General features: G+C 44.3%; 1 protein-coding gene across 1 annotated transcript in view; it reads left to right on the top strand.

Moving 5' to 3' along the window:
* The window catches only part of BACE2 (beta-secretase 2), a 111816-nt gene that overhangs the window by 52184 nt on the left and 42784 nt on the right, over nucleotides 1-16848 (top strand). The window contains exons 3-6 of the mRNA XM_061422046.1: nucleotides 6758-6974; nucleotides 10477-10605; nucleotides 14282-14416; nucleotides 16383-16484. Coding sequence (XP_061278030.1) covers nucleotides 6758-6974; nucleotides 10477-10605; nucleotides 14282-14416; nucleotides 16383-16484 — 583 coding nt within the window. The remainder of the gene's footprint in view (nucleotides 1-6757; nucleotides 6975-10476; nucleotides 10606-14281; nucleotides 14417-16382; nucleotides 16485-16848) is intronic.

Here is a 16848-nt window from a genome sequence, read left to right on the forward strand (position 1 = left end):
AGGTATCTGGTCACCTGGTCCAAGTCCCTTATCCCTGAGGTAGAGTCCAAATTCTGAAATGTGCAGAAGGCCCCCGGGGAGGTCTCAGGCAGAATTTTCCAGGCGACTTAACATTCTCTTGGGGGCTGATGGTTTGGGGGAGCCAGAGTCGACTGAAGGATTCAATTCTTTTGATCTCTGCCCTCCCACCTCCTCCCTGTATATGTTCTGAAAACAAAATGGGTTTCTTTAAATTAATAAAATGTTCTGTGGTTCTTCTCTTCTCAGTTTGATTGATTTCACTTTTCAAGCCTGCGTTCCCTTCAGACTTGTATTAGAGTCAGAAAGTCTCCTGAATTTGGTTCGAAGTGATTCTGTGGCTGTGGGTGGACTCTTTCCTAGCTACTCACATCCTTGATGAATGGCTGTTTATACACACCCAGAATGGATGCTGCAAAAAAGGAGCATGTCTGGGGTTCACTCTCAATATAGTTAATTAATGTCCAAAACAGCTGAGAACCAAAGCATTTTAGTGCCAAGAGGTGGGATGTAAGGACATAAACATGGAGGAATGCATAGTTTTTAAGTCTAGTGCTGAAACCTACGCGTTAATAACATTCAGAGCTGCTTGCAATTCATCTCTGGGGTTTTTGCTCTTTGAGTTCGAGGAGCCCAGGGAATATGAGCTAAGAATTTCTTTTTTCTCTCATTATCTACAACTGTGCTTTCTACAAGGGTAGCTACTAGACACAAGTGGCTATTTAAATTTAAATTAATTAATGTTAAATACAGGCTCATTCTTTAGTCAAACTATCCAGATGGTCCCTGACTTAGATGGTTTGAATTAGCTTTCAACTTTACAATGGTGCAAAAGCAATACACATTCAGTAGAACCTGTACTTTGAATTTTGAATTTGTTTTTAATTCTTTTATTTAACATTAAGGAAATTGAGACCTATGGACCAGAGTTTCTTAATCTCAGCACTACTGACATTTTGGGCTGGGTGATTCTTTATTGTCGAGGGCTGTCTCGTGCATTTGAGAATGTTTACAGCATCCTGGTTTCTGTTCCATTTGATGCCAGAAGCTTCCCTCTCACACAGCTGTGACAACCAAAAATGTTTCCAGACGTTACCAAATGTCACCCGGAAGGCAAAACAGCCTCTAGTTGGTAATCACTGTCGTAGAAGCTAAATCCAAGTTCAATCATTGGACAATGCAACATTAAAATCCAAGTTTGGTGCTTTTTATCCCACTTTCAATGGACTTGTTCCACCAATTCTATGGAAACTCATGGTGGTAAGATGGCTGATGCCCCTCCAGATATCACATATACATTTCCAGCAGGAAGATAGGAGGCTAACAAGTAACAAGAGGCAAGAACATTCCTCCTAAAGTGGCCATCTTTTTACTGAGAAGGAATGCTCTCCCTAGTGACTCTTCCTACATAGCATTAGTCAGAAGTGTTTGCATTTTGAATTTTGCTTCTGCCAAAGCTGGCAGGAGGGGACAATCCTGTCTCGTGATGCTGGGAAACAGCAGCCAAAGCTCCCTGTCAGCCCTGTGATCATGAGGGTAAGCAACTGATATATTGACAGCCGTGAGGACCCAGACAGACATTCTGCTTTGTTCACTTTCAATTTAGTAATCAGTAAATTAGAGGAGATATTCAACATTTTATCATAAGCTAGGCTTTGTGATAGATGAGTTTGCCCAACTGTAGGCTAACGTAGGTGTTCTGAGCACCATTAAGGTAGGCTGGGCTGAGCTTAAGATGTTCAGAAGGTTCAGTCCATTAAATGCATTTTCAACCTAATGATAATTTCAATTTACAATAGGTGTATCAGGATGTAACCCCATTGGGGAAGATCTGCAATCACATTTCAGGTGCTTTGGAGCCACCTGTGGCTACTGTATTGGAAGCATAAATAGAGAATATTCCTGTCATTGCAGAAGCTCTATTGGACAGCCTTGGTCCAGAACACAGAAGAACTCCATCTTTTAGAAACCTGGAAGGCTCTTCCCGTCCCTGCACCATTTCAGCCAAGTCTTACCTGAGACTTGCCCCCTTTTCCTGGAGGTTGTTGGACTTCACAGTGAAACAGTTTTGGATATTGAGAAAGATTATAGGAAACATTTTCTAGGAAAAAAGCTTACATTTTCTAATAGCAGCTCGTAGATTGAATAAAGGTAGCAAGTGATTAGACAATTATGATAATAGCACCTACTATTGTTGTGTACCTGCTGTGTTCTGGGCTTTTGTTCTAAATCGTTTACAAAGAGACTCACAGACTTGGCAAACGAACTTACGGTTGCCGGGAGGAAGGGATAGTTAGGGAGTTTGGGAAGGTCATGTACACACTGCTATATTCAAAATGGATAACCAGCAAGGACCTACTGTATAGCACAGGGAACTCTGCTCAGTGTTATGTGCCAGCTTGGACGGGAGGGGGGTTTGGGGAGAGAATGTGTGTGTGTGTGTGTGTGTGTGTGTGTGTGTGTGTTAGTTGCTTAGTTTGCAACCCCATGGGCTTAAGCCCACCAGGCTCCTCTATCTATGGAATTCTCCAGGCAAGAATACTGGAGTGCGTTGCCATTCTCTTCTCCAAGGAATCTTCCTGACCCAGGGATCAAACCCAGGACTCCTGCATTGCAGGCAGATTCCTTACCATCTGAGCCACCAGGGAAGCCCGTGGGGGAGAATGGAGACATATATATGTATGGCTGAGTCCCTTTGCTGTTCACCTGAAACTGCTAAAACTTTGTTAATCAACTCCAATAGAAAATAAAAATTTTAAGTTTGAAAATAAAACACCTTAAATAATGATAAGATATTCATTCAAACAATAAATGGTTTATAGTATTAACTCTTTTAATCCTTAGAATTAACCCTGTGAAGTGTGGTGCTATTTTGTCCCTACTTTTCGGTGGAGGAGACTGAGGTATAGAGAAGTTAAATAACTTAGCCTGGAGTCACACACAGCTCCTAAGTGGTTGAAGTGCTCTTTGACCCCAGACAGCGTAACTCCAGCTGCCTCCCACATCTTTGTAAGTGGCACCAGAGTATCCAGAATGTTCACCCATGAGGGAAATAGCAAACTGGTCAGTACACTGCAGAGGACATTCTGCCTAGAAGGGCAGCCTGGTTAGAAGGGCAGCCTGGTTCATGCTCTTCTCAGTGACCTCAGCAAATTCTAATGAGTTTTCTGTGGGCTCACCAGGCTTCCCTGGTGGCTCAGATGGTAAAGGACCTGCCTGCAATACAGGAGACCTGGATTCAATCTCTGGGTTGGGAAGATCCCCTGGAGGAGGGCATGGCAACCCACTCCAGTGTTCTTGCCTGGAGAATCCTCATGGACAGAGGAGCCTGGCAGACTACAGTCCATGGGGTTGCAAAGAGTCGAACACGACTGAGCGACTAAGCACAACAGACTAAAAATTAAAAAAAAAAAAAAAAAAAACTTCTCAAAAGAAAGTCATGGCACTATAGACTGTTTGGTGGGGATAACTGATTTTCTAGATGAAGAATTGGTATATTAGGGCTGGCAGGCTACCTCCAGCCTGCCGCCTGTTTTCCTAAGTAAAGTTTTGTTGGAACACGGTCACACATGTTTGTTTAATATGTCACCTGTGGTTGCTTCTTCTCTAGCAGAACAGAGTAGGTGAAATGGAGATCACGTGGCCCACAAAAGCTGAAACATTTACTTTCTGGCCCTTTAGAGAAGCTCACCAGCCCTGCGGTGGACCGTATTCTCTAGGCCTTTCAAAATAACCAGCCTCTTCTGTTAGCAATAGTGCTGATGTTTTGAACTTGAAGAGTGACCCTAAATTGTCAGAAAGGACTGACATTTCAGTATTTTCATTGCTTTTCAACCCAATGTGTGCAGCCCCTGCTGTGTGCCAGGCATCACTGAATTGGTGCCGGCACTCAGCCCTGGCACGAAAACACCAGTCCTCAAGTGCCTGCCTTTCAGTGGTCTGACTATGTGCTTTCTGTAAGTAATCTCTGATGGGTCCCTTAGCACTCCATGTGCCTGGGGTCCATTCACACTTACTCTTCTGCCCGTGCTTGCTGTTGTCAGAAGACATGTGTTCACCTAGTGCTGCTCTCTAAGACTGTGGTGGAGTTAGCTAAAATAGTCAGAAAACATTAAAATTAAACATCCTTTGTATTTCATATCCCATTATGGAGTTAGAATAAATTAAATTTCTCTAAAATGTGTCTGCCAGACATTTTAAAAATACTTTTTTTCCCCTGATTATAAAAGTTATATATGCAGAAAATATGGAAGGACCTAACCACAAGAATGGCAATGGCAACCCACTCCAGTACTCTTGCATGAAAAATCCCATGGATGGAGGAATCTGGAAGGCTGCAGTCCACGGGGTCGCTAAGAGTCAGACACGACTGAGCGACTTCACTTTCACTTTTCACTTTCATGCATTGGAGAAGGAAATGGCAACCCACTCCAGTGTTCTTGCCTGGAGAATCCCAGGGACGGTGGAGCCTGTTGGGCTGCCGTCTATGGGGTTGCACAGAGTCGGACACGAAGTGACTTACCAGCAGTAGCAACCACAAGAATGAGAGTTCCCCGCCACAAAACCCCACCACAAAACCCCACCACCCAGAGGTAGCCCTGTTAGTATCTGAGTGTAATAATTTTTTTGAAGAAGATTGTGCCACATATACAAAGGTTCCTTTTATCTTAATTTTTCTCTGTCATTGAAAATGTCTTAGTCAACATCATTTTCCAATACTACATAATATTCCATTCATATTTCTGTACCATAATTTACTAAACTGTTTCCTTTTTTACTGTGCATTTAGGTTGTTTCCAGCTATTTTCTACTATAAATAAAACATAATAACTGTCTTTGTTAATGAATCTCCATTTGCACCATGGGTGTTTCCTTAGGGTCAGATTCTCAGAAATGCAGTTACTGAATTAAATAGACCTAATATGACCAACCTAGGTAGCATATTGAAAAGCAGAGACATTACTTTGCCAACAAAGGTCCGTCTAGTCAAGGCTATGGTTTTTCCAGTGGTCATGTATGGATGTGAGAGTTGGACTGTGAAGAAAGCTGAGTGCTGAAGAATTGATGCTTTTGAACTGTGGTGTTGGAGAAGACTCTTGAGAGTCCCTTGGACTACAAGGAGATCCAACCAGGAAATCCTGGAGGAAATCAGTCCTGGGATTTCTTTGGAGGGAATGATGCTGAAGCTGAAACTCCAGTGCTTTGGCCACCTCATGTGAAGAGTTGACTCATTGGAAAAGACTCTGATGCTGGGAGGGATTGGGGGCAGGAGGAGAAGGGGACGACAGAGGATGAGATGGCTGGATGGCATCGCTGACTCAATGGACATAAGTCTGAGTGAACTCCGGGAGTTGGTGATCCACAGGGAAGCCTGGCGTGCTGCGATTCATGGGGTCGCAAAGAGTCAGACATGACTGAGCGACTGAACTGAACTGAACTGAACATTTTTAAAGTTTATAACATGTACCCCCCAAAATTCATATCATCTGTGACTTAACTTCCTCTCTGTTTCCCAACAGTACCATACTAGGTCATATAACCCTACAGCAAAGACTTATTATCATAGATGAATGTTCAGAGATTGAATGTTAAAGTGAAAACTGTAGACAAACAGGTCCATTTACAATGATCCCACTGGTGGTTGGACACTTCTCTTAGGAATGTGATTGTTTTCCTAAGGGAACCATGGTTTGAACACAGATATTTGCTTGGAGATGTCCCTTGGCCTGTAATCCAACAGCATTGTCAAGCTCACCTGGGTGTGAGAATGACCTTATAGGACTGGACACCCCAGGGCCTTGACACCTGCTGCTCTCTCTCTCCAGGACGTCCCCCTGCAGAAAGTCCCATAGCTTATTGTCTTCCCGCAGGTCTTACATAAATGTCACTCTCAGAGCAGCCTCTGTGACCACCATGTCTCTCTTCCACCCCTCACCCACTCTCTTCCCTGGGTGGCTCTCATCACTCTATCATTGCTTGAAATTCTAGGTGTTCATTTGTTTACTGTCTGTCTCTGAAATCCCAAGAGCAGGGCTTCCATTTTCCCTGTCCATTGTCTGGTCTTGTTCATGTTATTCTGTCTCAGTATCTCTTACCTTTAAGTGTTGTGCGGTTATCACAGTGACTTGTATCCCAGCTTGTCATTAAGGTCACCCTTCTGATATGGGGATAATCAGCTTGGGGACAGATGGATGGCCTTGAGAAGGAACCTGTGACGCCAAGAGGTCATAGGGGCCCTGAGGAGGGCTGGCCCTGGTGTTGGGAGGGTGTGACTTGACTTTTATTCATCACACTGGCCGTTTGTATGAATTTGAGCCTGCAGCCACTTTGGGCACAAGCTACTGACCCTCCTTCTGGGGCTGGTGGCCCCTCCCTGTGTCACAGAGCAGCAGTGCAGTGCCCCCCAGAGCCGGAGGGACAGGCGGACCCACACTTGGTTGTGGCGTTCCAGTTAAGTACAACACCTGACTTACGGGGGATACGTGGGCTCAGCAAGAAGTTAAACTCGGGTTACATGTAGACCCCAGTACTCCCTCACAGATGGCACAGAAAAGGTCATTGCCCAAATGTCAGTGATTATGTTGTGGGAAATCATGCCTTGTGAGCATGAGGACTCTTCCTCGGGAAGAATTGCTGATGCACACCTTCCTCGCTTAGAGCGGCTGTCTTGACGGCTGTGTTGTCAGAACAACAGCAGGTGGACAGAGCACAGGACACAAGGCCTCTTCTCTTTCTCCAGGTCCAGCACGTACCGCCCCAAGGGTTTTGATGTCACTGTGAAGTACACACAGGGGAGCTGGACGGGCTTCGTTGGGGAGGACGTGGTCACCATCCCCAAAGGCTTCAACAGTTCTTTTCTTGTCAACATCGCCACCATATTTGAGTCAGAGAATTTCTTTCTGCCTGGGATTAGATGGAATGGGATACTTGGACTGGCTTATGCTACCCTGGCCAAGGTAAGAATGATGGGTGGGTCTACGAACATCAAATGATGGAACAAGTTTCTGCAACCAGTCACTGGAGGGGCCAGCAGAGGGGTCCAGGCTGTCCAAGACAGTCAGTGAGAATCACATGGTTGAAAGACCAGTGTTCACACGATTGATTAGACCTCTAAGCACTTTGAAAATTTAAGGTAAATGGCAAGATTCTTTGAGCCTTCCCATAAGATATTCCCATGGCATGGCTTTTTTCATTTGTTTTTTTCTGTTTATTTTATTTGTATAGTTGACAAATGTTAACAGAATCTGAATCCCTTTGATGGTGGTGCTTGTTTAGGAGTTTTTATTAGGGCAGGATTAAGAGAAAATACATTTATTAAATTCATAAAGGGGACTTCCAATGCAGGGGATGAAGGTTCGATCCCTGGTCAGGTAACTAGGATCCCATACACTGCACAGCATGGCCAAAAAATTTCTTTAAAAAATAATATTGATAAAGAAGGAGGTTCAGGGTGACAGTGGAAACTCCACAGGAAGAGATGTCCCGCCAGGCATGGAGCATGACACTGCTTTCCCCTCCCTCTGGAACTGGGGCCCAGACACCTGCAGGCACACCCTGGGGATCGCCAGCCAGTCGAAGCAGCGATGCTTCGAGGAGAGACGGTGAAACCTCACCCTCATCAGCATCAGGACCATCACAAAACAAGGAAAGACGGCACAATTCTCTGTCCTTGGTCCCCCCAGAGGAAGCAATGATCACGTGTGGGAGGATGGGGGTGGGCTGGGAAGGAAAGGATGCCAGGGGCAGGCAGCTCTGACAACCCCAGTGTGGCCCCTGGGCCCCGAGAGGCCAGGGTAGGTCAGTGTACACGCGAGGAGAGGTCACCCCTCCTGGCCTGTAACCAGGCACCCTGGCTTGGCTTCTCCTTGTTCAGACAGGCTTTGAGCCAGCGTTCAATGTGAAACAAAGACTTGTGGGTATAGAAAGTCCTGTTTTCTCTCTGGAAGGATGTTTGCTCCAGCTCGAGTTTACTAGCAAGTGATGCAGGCAATGAGGTGGGGGGACACGGGGGCATTTCCCAACACTGTAGTTTCTTAAGGAGAAAGAACAACCCTGACCCCTGGACCGAGACCATTACAAGATGTCCTTCCATGGGGTCTCAGGACCTCCCCAGAAGGCAGACTTCATAGGCTCACGGTAGTCGTGTGGGCAGAGGGTTAGAGAGGCTTACCCCTTGCCGAGGACTGTCGGAGCACAGAGTCCTGTCTGAAGAGCCCAGATGGACTTTAGAGCTCAGCACCATTGGGCTTTCCAAGTGGCTCAGCAGTAAAGAATTTGCCTGAAATGCAAGGGATGCAGGTTCAATCCCTGAGTCTGAAAGATTCCCTAGAGAAGCAGCCCATTCCAGTATTCTTGCCTGGATATCCCACGGACAGAGGGGCCTGGCAGGCTGTAGTCTATGGGGTCACAAAGTGTCGGACGTAACTTAGCGACTGAACGACAACTGTAAGGAAAGTTTGATATGAGTTCCCAGACTTGTAACAACTTCCATTTCTAAATACTTTTCACTGACAATTGACTACATGTTTCTTCTTGTGACTTAAAAAATAAAAGATATATGATTGACTTGATGATTATTTGGGAGATGGTACCTTAAAGCTAAATTATCTGGAATTAATAATACATGAAACTTCCTCAAGAATAGACTGCTTTGGGGTTTTTGAGATGTCCAGACTCCCCAAAAGACCTTTTATCTTTTCATCTATGAGATTCCAAGGTGGCCAACAATTGGCTTCATTTTCCTAGGTTAGGGGAGACCAAAGCAGGATTTACAGGAAGTGGAACATGTCTAGAAAGAGGACTGGCAGGGCGGTCTGGGTTGGTGGCCCAAAGACATTTCTGAAATAGATTCCATGAGCACGCAGTCGGGGTGTCAGAGTGTGCAGGGGCCCCCAGCTGATGCTATCTGCTCCCTCACCAAAGATGTGGTTATGGCCACCTGCAGGGTCTCAACCTGCTGAATCAGGTTCTCTACTGGTCCTGGGCAACTGTGTGCTTTTAAACCTTAAAGGGATCCTAAGTCCTGCTGAAGAATGACTTGGTGCAATAATAATAGATCCTGTCGCATGTACCGGGCACTTTTCCAAGCACTCTGTATGTACTGACCCATTTAAGCCCAGGAAGAGCTCTGGGATGTGACTGTGATCCCCATTTTACAGATAAGGAAACAAAGGGACAAGTCACACAGTTTGCAGGTCAGGGGTGGAGCCAGGATTCAATTCCAGGCAGTGTTTTCCTGGCTGCTTCTCATGAAGGCAGACACAGGCTGGGTCATCACCAGACCCAACCTGGTTTCTAGAGGGGGCTTTGTCTCCTTCCTTGACCCATACACAAAGTGTTTAGGCTACAATTACACAGAGGGATTGGGCCAAATTCTGCCAGAATCCACAGAGGCTGGGAAAGAAGCGATAGGAGGCCAGATATGAAGGAGCTAAATAAATAGGAAGGTTTCTGTCTGATCACACTACTGTCACTGCCTCCAGAATTAGAGTTTCAGTTCCTACAGATTATAAATAATCCTTCCCTATATTTACTGTGGATGGCCAGAAGATACCTGGAGCATCTAAGCTGCTACAATTGTTGAGTTTTCATCAAGAACAAACCATTCATAGTAACAAACTCTAATCTCTCCCAGTTGTCAAAGCCAAAATGGAGACATGGATCTATGACGTTCTTTCCTCACCACCAGCACCTATGACCCCCCTCTGCTCCCGCAGCTAAGACCTCTTCACAGACTATCCTTCCTTTTCAGTTCTAGAGAAATGGGGTTGTTCTCTGAAGGCATGGTGACATGTAAGGAGGCACAGAGGATGTTACTGACATATGGCAATGAGGAGTGATGGGCTTTTTAAACTGCAGGACGATAGCATCGTTCCTTTTCTGATCACAACAGTAGCATTATTCCTTTTCTGGTCACCAGAGTTCAGCAGACAGCCAGCAGAGCTAAGCCTCCTCCCAGGGTCTGGGATGTGACCTGTTCCCTTGGGTCAGGCACCTGTCATTTGCATGATGGACGACTATGACTGAAAAGGGTAGGAAAAAAAAAAACTTTTCCTGAAGCTGCAAAGGCAGCTCCTGGAGACCCTGTTCTCTCCTTATTCCAAAATGTCTAGGATTAGATTCCACCACCTACCTAGGTAACCCATTTCTGCATCTTCTCACACTGGCCTCACAAGGTGGACAGATGATAAATGGGGCAGCCACTTCACAGCTTCAGGAAATACTATCTTATCTTCCCAGCAGAGACACTGCCCCAAAAGGAAAAATACCAAGTCACAGGGAGTTCTGTTGGAAGTTTCCAAATTAGTGGACTTAATCATGAGCTTATTTCTTAACCTTGAAAATATTAAATAGAAAGAAACGCCATATTGTACACCATGCCTGGCCCCTGCACAGGGAGACCCCTTGTCTACCCTGGAGTCCTTAATCAGCTGCCTTGTTTCCCTGCTCCTTCTGCAGCCTTCAAGTTCTCTGGAGACCTTCTTTGATTCCCTCGTGGCACAAGCAAAAATCCCCAATATCTTCTCCATGCAGATGTGTGGGGCCGGACTGCCAGTAGCTGGATCTGGTACCAACGGAGGTAGTCTTGTGGGTATCTTTTAGTCTTAAAGGGGGGAAAAAAAAAACAGTGGGGCTATTTTTCCTGCTTTATTCAGACTCTGATAGAAATATTAGACACATAGAGATACATGGGTGCTCTGAAAGTTTTGATAATCCTTGTTTTATAGCCTTAAAAATGGATAAAATTGGGTAATTTTCAATCTTTCCTAAGCATCCTGCTATCTAATAAAATGATTCTCATTGCTTCCCCAAATTCCTTTAAAGCTTTTTTTTTTTTTTAATGTTCCTTTGAAAGGTAACTGATTTTGTTGGGTGTTGGAGGGAGGGGCATATGAGGACCTGTGGGGCAAGGTGGTAGGTTGGATGTGCTGGGATTTCATAAATTTGTAGGGAGTGGAGCCTGGGATTTCATAAATTTGTTGGAGAGACAGGAGCACCTTATGCACAGAAGTACATACACATGCATATACACACATGTTACACATCTTATACATACACTATACCCATCTTGAGTTCTGAAGAAGAGAACAGAGAGATAAGAAAGCCTTCCTAAGTGATCAATACAAAGAAAGAGAGGAAAACAGTAGAATGGGAAAGACTAGAGATCTCTTCAAGAAAATCAGATATCAAAGGAACATTTCATACAAAGATGGGCACAAAAAAAGACAAAAAGAGTATGGACCTAACAGAAGCAGAAGTTATTAACAAAAGGTGGCAAGAATACATGGAAGAACTATACAAAAAAGATCTTAATGAACCGGATAACCATAATGGTGTGATCACTGACCTAGAGCCAGACATCCTGGAGTCTGAAGTCAAGTGAGCCTTAGGAAGCCTCACAACAAGCAAAGCTAGTGTGGGTGATGGAATTCCAGCTGAGCTAGTTCAAATCCTAAAAGATGATGCTGTGAAAGTGCTGCACTCAATATGCCAGCAAATCTGGAAAACTCAGCAGTGGCCACAGGACTGGAAAAAGTCAGTTTTCATTCCAATCCCAAAGAAAGGCAATGCCAAAGAATGCTCAGACTACCACACAATTGCACTCACCTCACACGCTACCAAAGTAATGCTCAAAATTCTCCAAGTGAGGCTTTAACAGTACCTGAACCATGAACCTCCAGATGTTCAAGCTAGATTTAGAAAAGGCAGAGGAACCAGAAATCAAATTGCCAACATTCATTGGATCATCAAAAAAGCAAGAGAGTTCCAAAAAATATCTACGTCTGTTTTATTGACTACGCCAAAGCCTTTGACTATGTGGATCACAACAAACTGGAATATTCTTCAAGACATAGGAATACCAGACTACCTTACCTGCCTCCTTTGTATGCAAGTCAAGAAGCAACAGTTAGAACTGGACATGGAACAACAGACTGGTTCCAAATTGGGAAAGGAGTACCTCAAGGCTGTATATTGTCACCCTGCTTATTTAATATATATGCAGAATATATCATGCGAAATGCCAGACTGGATGAAGCACAAGCTGGAATCAAGATTGCCAGGAGAAATATCAATAACCTCAGATACACAGATGATACCACCCTTATGGCAGAAAGCAAAGAACTAAAAAGCCTCTTGATGAAAGAGGAGAGTGAAAAAGCTGGCTTAAAACTCAGCATTCAAAAAACTAAGGTCATGGCATCTGGTTCCATCACTTCATGGCAAAGAGATGGGGAAACAATGGAAACAGTGACAGACTTTATTTTCTTGGGCTCCAAAATCACTGCAAATGGTGACTTCAGCCATGAAATTAAAAGACACTTGCTCCTTGGAAGAAAAGCTATGACCAACCTAGAGAGCATATTAAAAAGCAGAGACATTACTTTGCCAACAGAGGTCTGTCTAATCAAAGCTATGGTTTTTCCAGTGGTCGTGTATGGATGTGAGAGTCAGACTATAAAGAAAGCTGAGCACCAAAAAATTGATGCTTTTGAACTGTGGTGTTGGAGAAGACTCTTGAGAGTCCCTTGGACTGTAAGGAGATTCAACCAGTCCATCTAAAGGAAATCAGTCCTGAATATTCATTGGAAGGACTGATGCTGAAGCTGAAAGTCCAATACTTTGGCTACCTCATGGGAAGAACTGACTCATTGGAAAGGACCCTGATGTTGGGAAAGACTGAAGGCAGGAGGAGAAGGGGACTACAGAGGATGAGATGGTTGGATGGCATCACCGACTCAATGGACATGAGTTTGAGCAAGCTCTGGGAGTTGGTGATGGACAGGGAAGCCTGGCATGCTGCAGTTCATGGGGTCACAAAGAGTCAGATATGACTGAGCAAATGAACTGAACTGAACTGATACATACTTACACACATGCGCATGTACACAGCACACACACACATATGCACATGCACACACATGTGCACACATATACACACTACACAAGCATACAACATATACACATATGCTTACACACATGCACACACATGTACACACAAGTATATACACATGGCTATGCACATATACACACATACTTGTGCATACATACACACATGCATGCATGTGCACACTATATTCAGTTACACAGAGATTTACATAATACATACTTGCACGTGCATACATACATGTACATGCACGGATGTACACACATACCTACACACACATACACACACACACACACAATGAAACAGAATCGATGCTGGGTACATGCCATATCCCAAGTGTCTCCCTGACGGACCAGCCGTCTACAGTGGGAGAGGAAAGGGAGAATGCGCATGAAGGGCCCCCAGGCCCGTGGTGCTGACCTCTTTGCTCTCTGCCTGTGAGAAACAGCCTCACACGTGTTTTCAGCACTCTGTTTTTTTACCACCTTTTCAGAGGAGAGGGGTGATGTTACACAGATTCCAAAGTGAAGTTTTGATTAGAGAAGCTCTCTTGTTCCTCTTTCCATGCAAATATGTGGGGCAGGAAGTCATCCTTCATCTTCCGAGGAACTAAATTTTGTCAGTCTGTGTGGTTAACCATTTTATTGCATTTCTTTGCCCACGACTGGGATGGGGTGGGGGAGGATCTCAGTATCAGAAAGCTGGAACTGTATGCATTTCCTCTACATAAGAGAAATTATCAAAGCATCCTGATTAGAGTGGGACTCTGATCTTCCAACACATGGCCCCAGAATGTTCCTTGTTTAATTTCCAGGCCTATGCATTTGTTTATAACATCCTGTTAAATTGGAAGTACTGATTCCAGTGAAGTTTTGCCTTATAAGAGCATGCTTCTCATCAGAAAAACAAGTATTGTATGTTAACACATATATATGGAATCTAAAAAATAGTATTGATGAACCTATTTGCAGGGAAGGAGTGAAGACACAGATGTAGTGCATGGACTTGTGGACACAGTGAGGGAAGGAAAGGGTGGAATGAATGGGAAAAGTAGCATCAACATGTATACACTATCGTGTGTAAAACAGATAGCTGGTGGGAAGTTACTGTATAACGCTGGGGGCCCAGCCTGGCGTTCTGTGATGACCTGGAGGGATGGAGTAGGGTGAGGGGTGGGAGGCTCAAGAGGGAGGTGATATATGTATAACTATGGCTGATTTGCCTTGTTGTACAGCAGAAACCAACACCACATTGGCAGAACAGTTTTCCTCCAATTAAAAAATAAATTTAAAAAGCAAAAAAGCACGCTTCTCTGTGTGACTTTGTAATATGCCTATATTTTCTTTCTCTTAAAGATGTAAATGTTTTCCTTCCCAGGTCCTAGGTGGAATTGAACCAACTTTGTACAAAGGAGACATCTGGTACACCCCTATTAAGGAGGAGTGGTATTATCAGATAGAAATTCTAAAATTGGAAATTGGAGGCCAGAGCCTTAATCTGGACTGCAGAGAGGTATTTCCACTCTTATCTCTTTGTGTCTCCTTGTCTGCGTGTGCCTGGGCCATTAAATTTGCATATTTAATTCAGCTAGTACCTGAATATGAAATCAGACTGTGCGTTACATTGCAAGATAAATCAAAAGCTCATGACAATAAAAGTTACAGGGCTTTATTGTAGATAATTTTATATCAATAACCCTGCCTCTAATTGCTTCCCTTCAATTCCTTCTCTTGAAAAAGAGGAATTAGCATAAAATGATGAGTGAAAAAAGTTATATAGAACCACATCATCCTGGCTTGATGGTCCCTGAACTCTGTTCAAGAGAGTAAAGTAAGCAAGGTTTTTATCAGAGTAAAAGGGGACTAAAAATAAGCAAAATGAAACCAGAAATTCATCATCAGCTTTATCCTCCATCCACATCTAATTCCCCATTTCCCCCCCAGGACACAGTTCTCGCTCAGAGAAACATTATGATCTAAAGATGTGGGTGGCTGATGGTGCTAAGAGGAGGCAGAGCTGGGAAACCGCATCTCTCGTTAACCTCGTTCACACCTCTCACTGCATTTTGGCTTATTTGTGGCACATAATGACATGATTGTGATGATCTCCAACATTTTCAGAATTGTTTTTAAAAACCACCAGCATTTCATCAGCATTGATTGTATTCGTACCTGTCATCATTGCCTTTCACTTGAACCATCACATTGTACCGTGAGTTCTCATATAGAGATGCCTCTGCAGAAACAATCAAAGCTTGATAAGGGGATGGTCCAGTCCCCTGGGATGGTGTTTCTGTCCTAAGTCTACAAATCTGTTTATTGTCAAAAGGCATTTATTTGCCAGTGAAGAGTCCAATGGTAGAATCAGATGGGCTGGCCTAAAATAAACTACAAACTCCATGTGTGTGTGTGTGTGTGTGTGTGTGTGTGTGTGTGTGTGTGTGTTGGAGAGTATAAGCGCCTTTGGAGGTTTGATTCTCATATTCTTCGTTCTCTCCTGCCCCCCTTCCCAATCTGCCGTCCTTGCCACAACAGAGAAAACAATAAAAGTACTATCATCCTACTCCAACATTTCAGTATACAAGCTTTGCTTACACACACAGGCATGATAATTTTGTGAACAAACAAAACTGTATTTAAATTAGAGCTTTTCTAAATTGAAATCAGTTTTACACTTGAAAAGAATATGAATCAGTTGCTGTATTTTAGTTTCTCACAATTCTTCACTCCTCCCACCTGCTACCTAAACGAATCCTTACTTCCTTTTGACCTGATTGGTGTATTTGGTCATATGACTCAGGGATTTGCCGTGGAAACAGGAGGATTGAATTGCCCATGGCTCATTCCATCCCCTGGCAGCCTTGCTCATCCAGTTATGTCCCTAGAGGCTGGGTGACTTCTTTGGTCTTGGCCCACTGACCTCCACCTTTTCCCTCAGCCACATAAAGAATGAGGTGGGGGCAGGGCTGGCAATGTCTCTGTGTTGTAAAATTCTCTTATTGAATGCGGCTTTGGTTCCATTCTAAATGAAATATGGGGTATCTGTTGAAAAACCGTCCTTCCTCCTCTTTCTCTGCTAATGAAGTAATACAGAGTTGATTTTGCATGATTTACATAAATAACATTTCGTGTTTCATTTCAACCTCTAAAGACAAATGGGTCTTCCCTCTTTGGCAGAGGCGGGGGTGGGGGTGGGCGGGGAGGGTGGTGGTCCTTTACGGAATCCAGCCACTGCTGAATAAGAAAAGTCCTGAATTAAGCTGTTGATTTTGGTGATATCACTGCCCTTTTCTGGCCTCAGTTTCTTCATCTATAGTGAGAACACTGGGTGAGGAAGTTCTTGGTTCCCAAGTTCTGAGAATATGAAATAAACTGTAGCCACCAAGGAGGTACCATGGCTACTGAACGCATGTATCACAGAAGCAGGCAATGGCAGGCTGGACCGTGCATTGATGTGGGTGCCTTCTCCCCTGTTCTAGTACAATGCGGACAAGGCCATCGTGGACAGTGGCACCACACTGCTGCGCCTGCCCCAGAAGGTGTTTGACGCTGTGGTGGAGGCTGTGGCCCGCACGTCTCTGGTGAGTCCCCAGAATGTTCGATGAGTCTCGGGGGTCACACCAGGTCAGGACCACATACTGGGGAGTACCTCCGTGTATTCTAACAGTTCCAATCCAAGGGTTTGGAGGGTTGTTTTAATGATTATTTCTTAAGTTCACGATCTTATTCTTGGATGGTGATAGTGTTTAGTCGCTAAGTCATGTCCAACTCTTGCAGCCCCATAGCCCTCCAGGCTCCTCTGTCCATGGGATTTCCCAGGCAAGAATACTGGAGTGGGTTGCTATTCCTTCTCCAGGGGATCTTAACCCAGGGATCAAACCTGCATCTCCTGCATTGCAGGCAGATTCTTTACCACTGTGCCACCAGGGATTCCACTTTATTCTT

This window comes from Bos javanicus, chromosome 1 (genome assembly GCF_032452875.1).
Source record: "Bos javanicus breed banteng chromosome 1, ARS-OSU_banteng_1.0, whole genome shotgun sequence".
In the NCBI taxonomy this organism is placed as follows: Eukaryota; Metazoa; Chordata; class Mammalia; order Artiodactyla; family Bovidae; genus Bos; species Bos javanicus.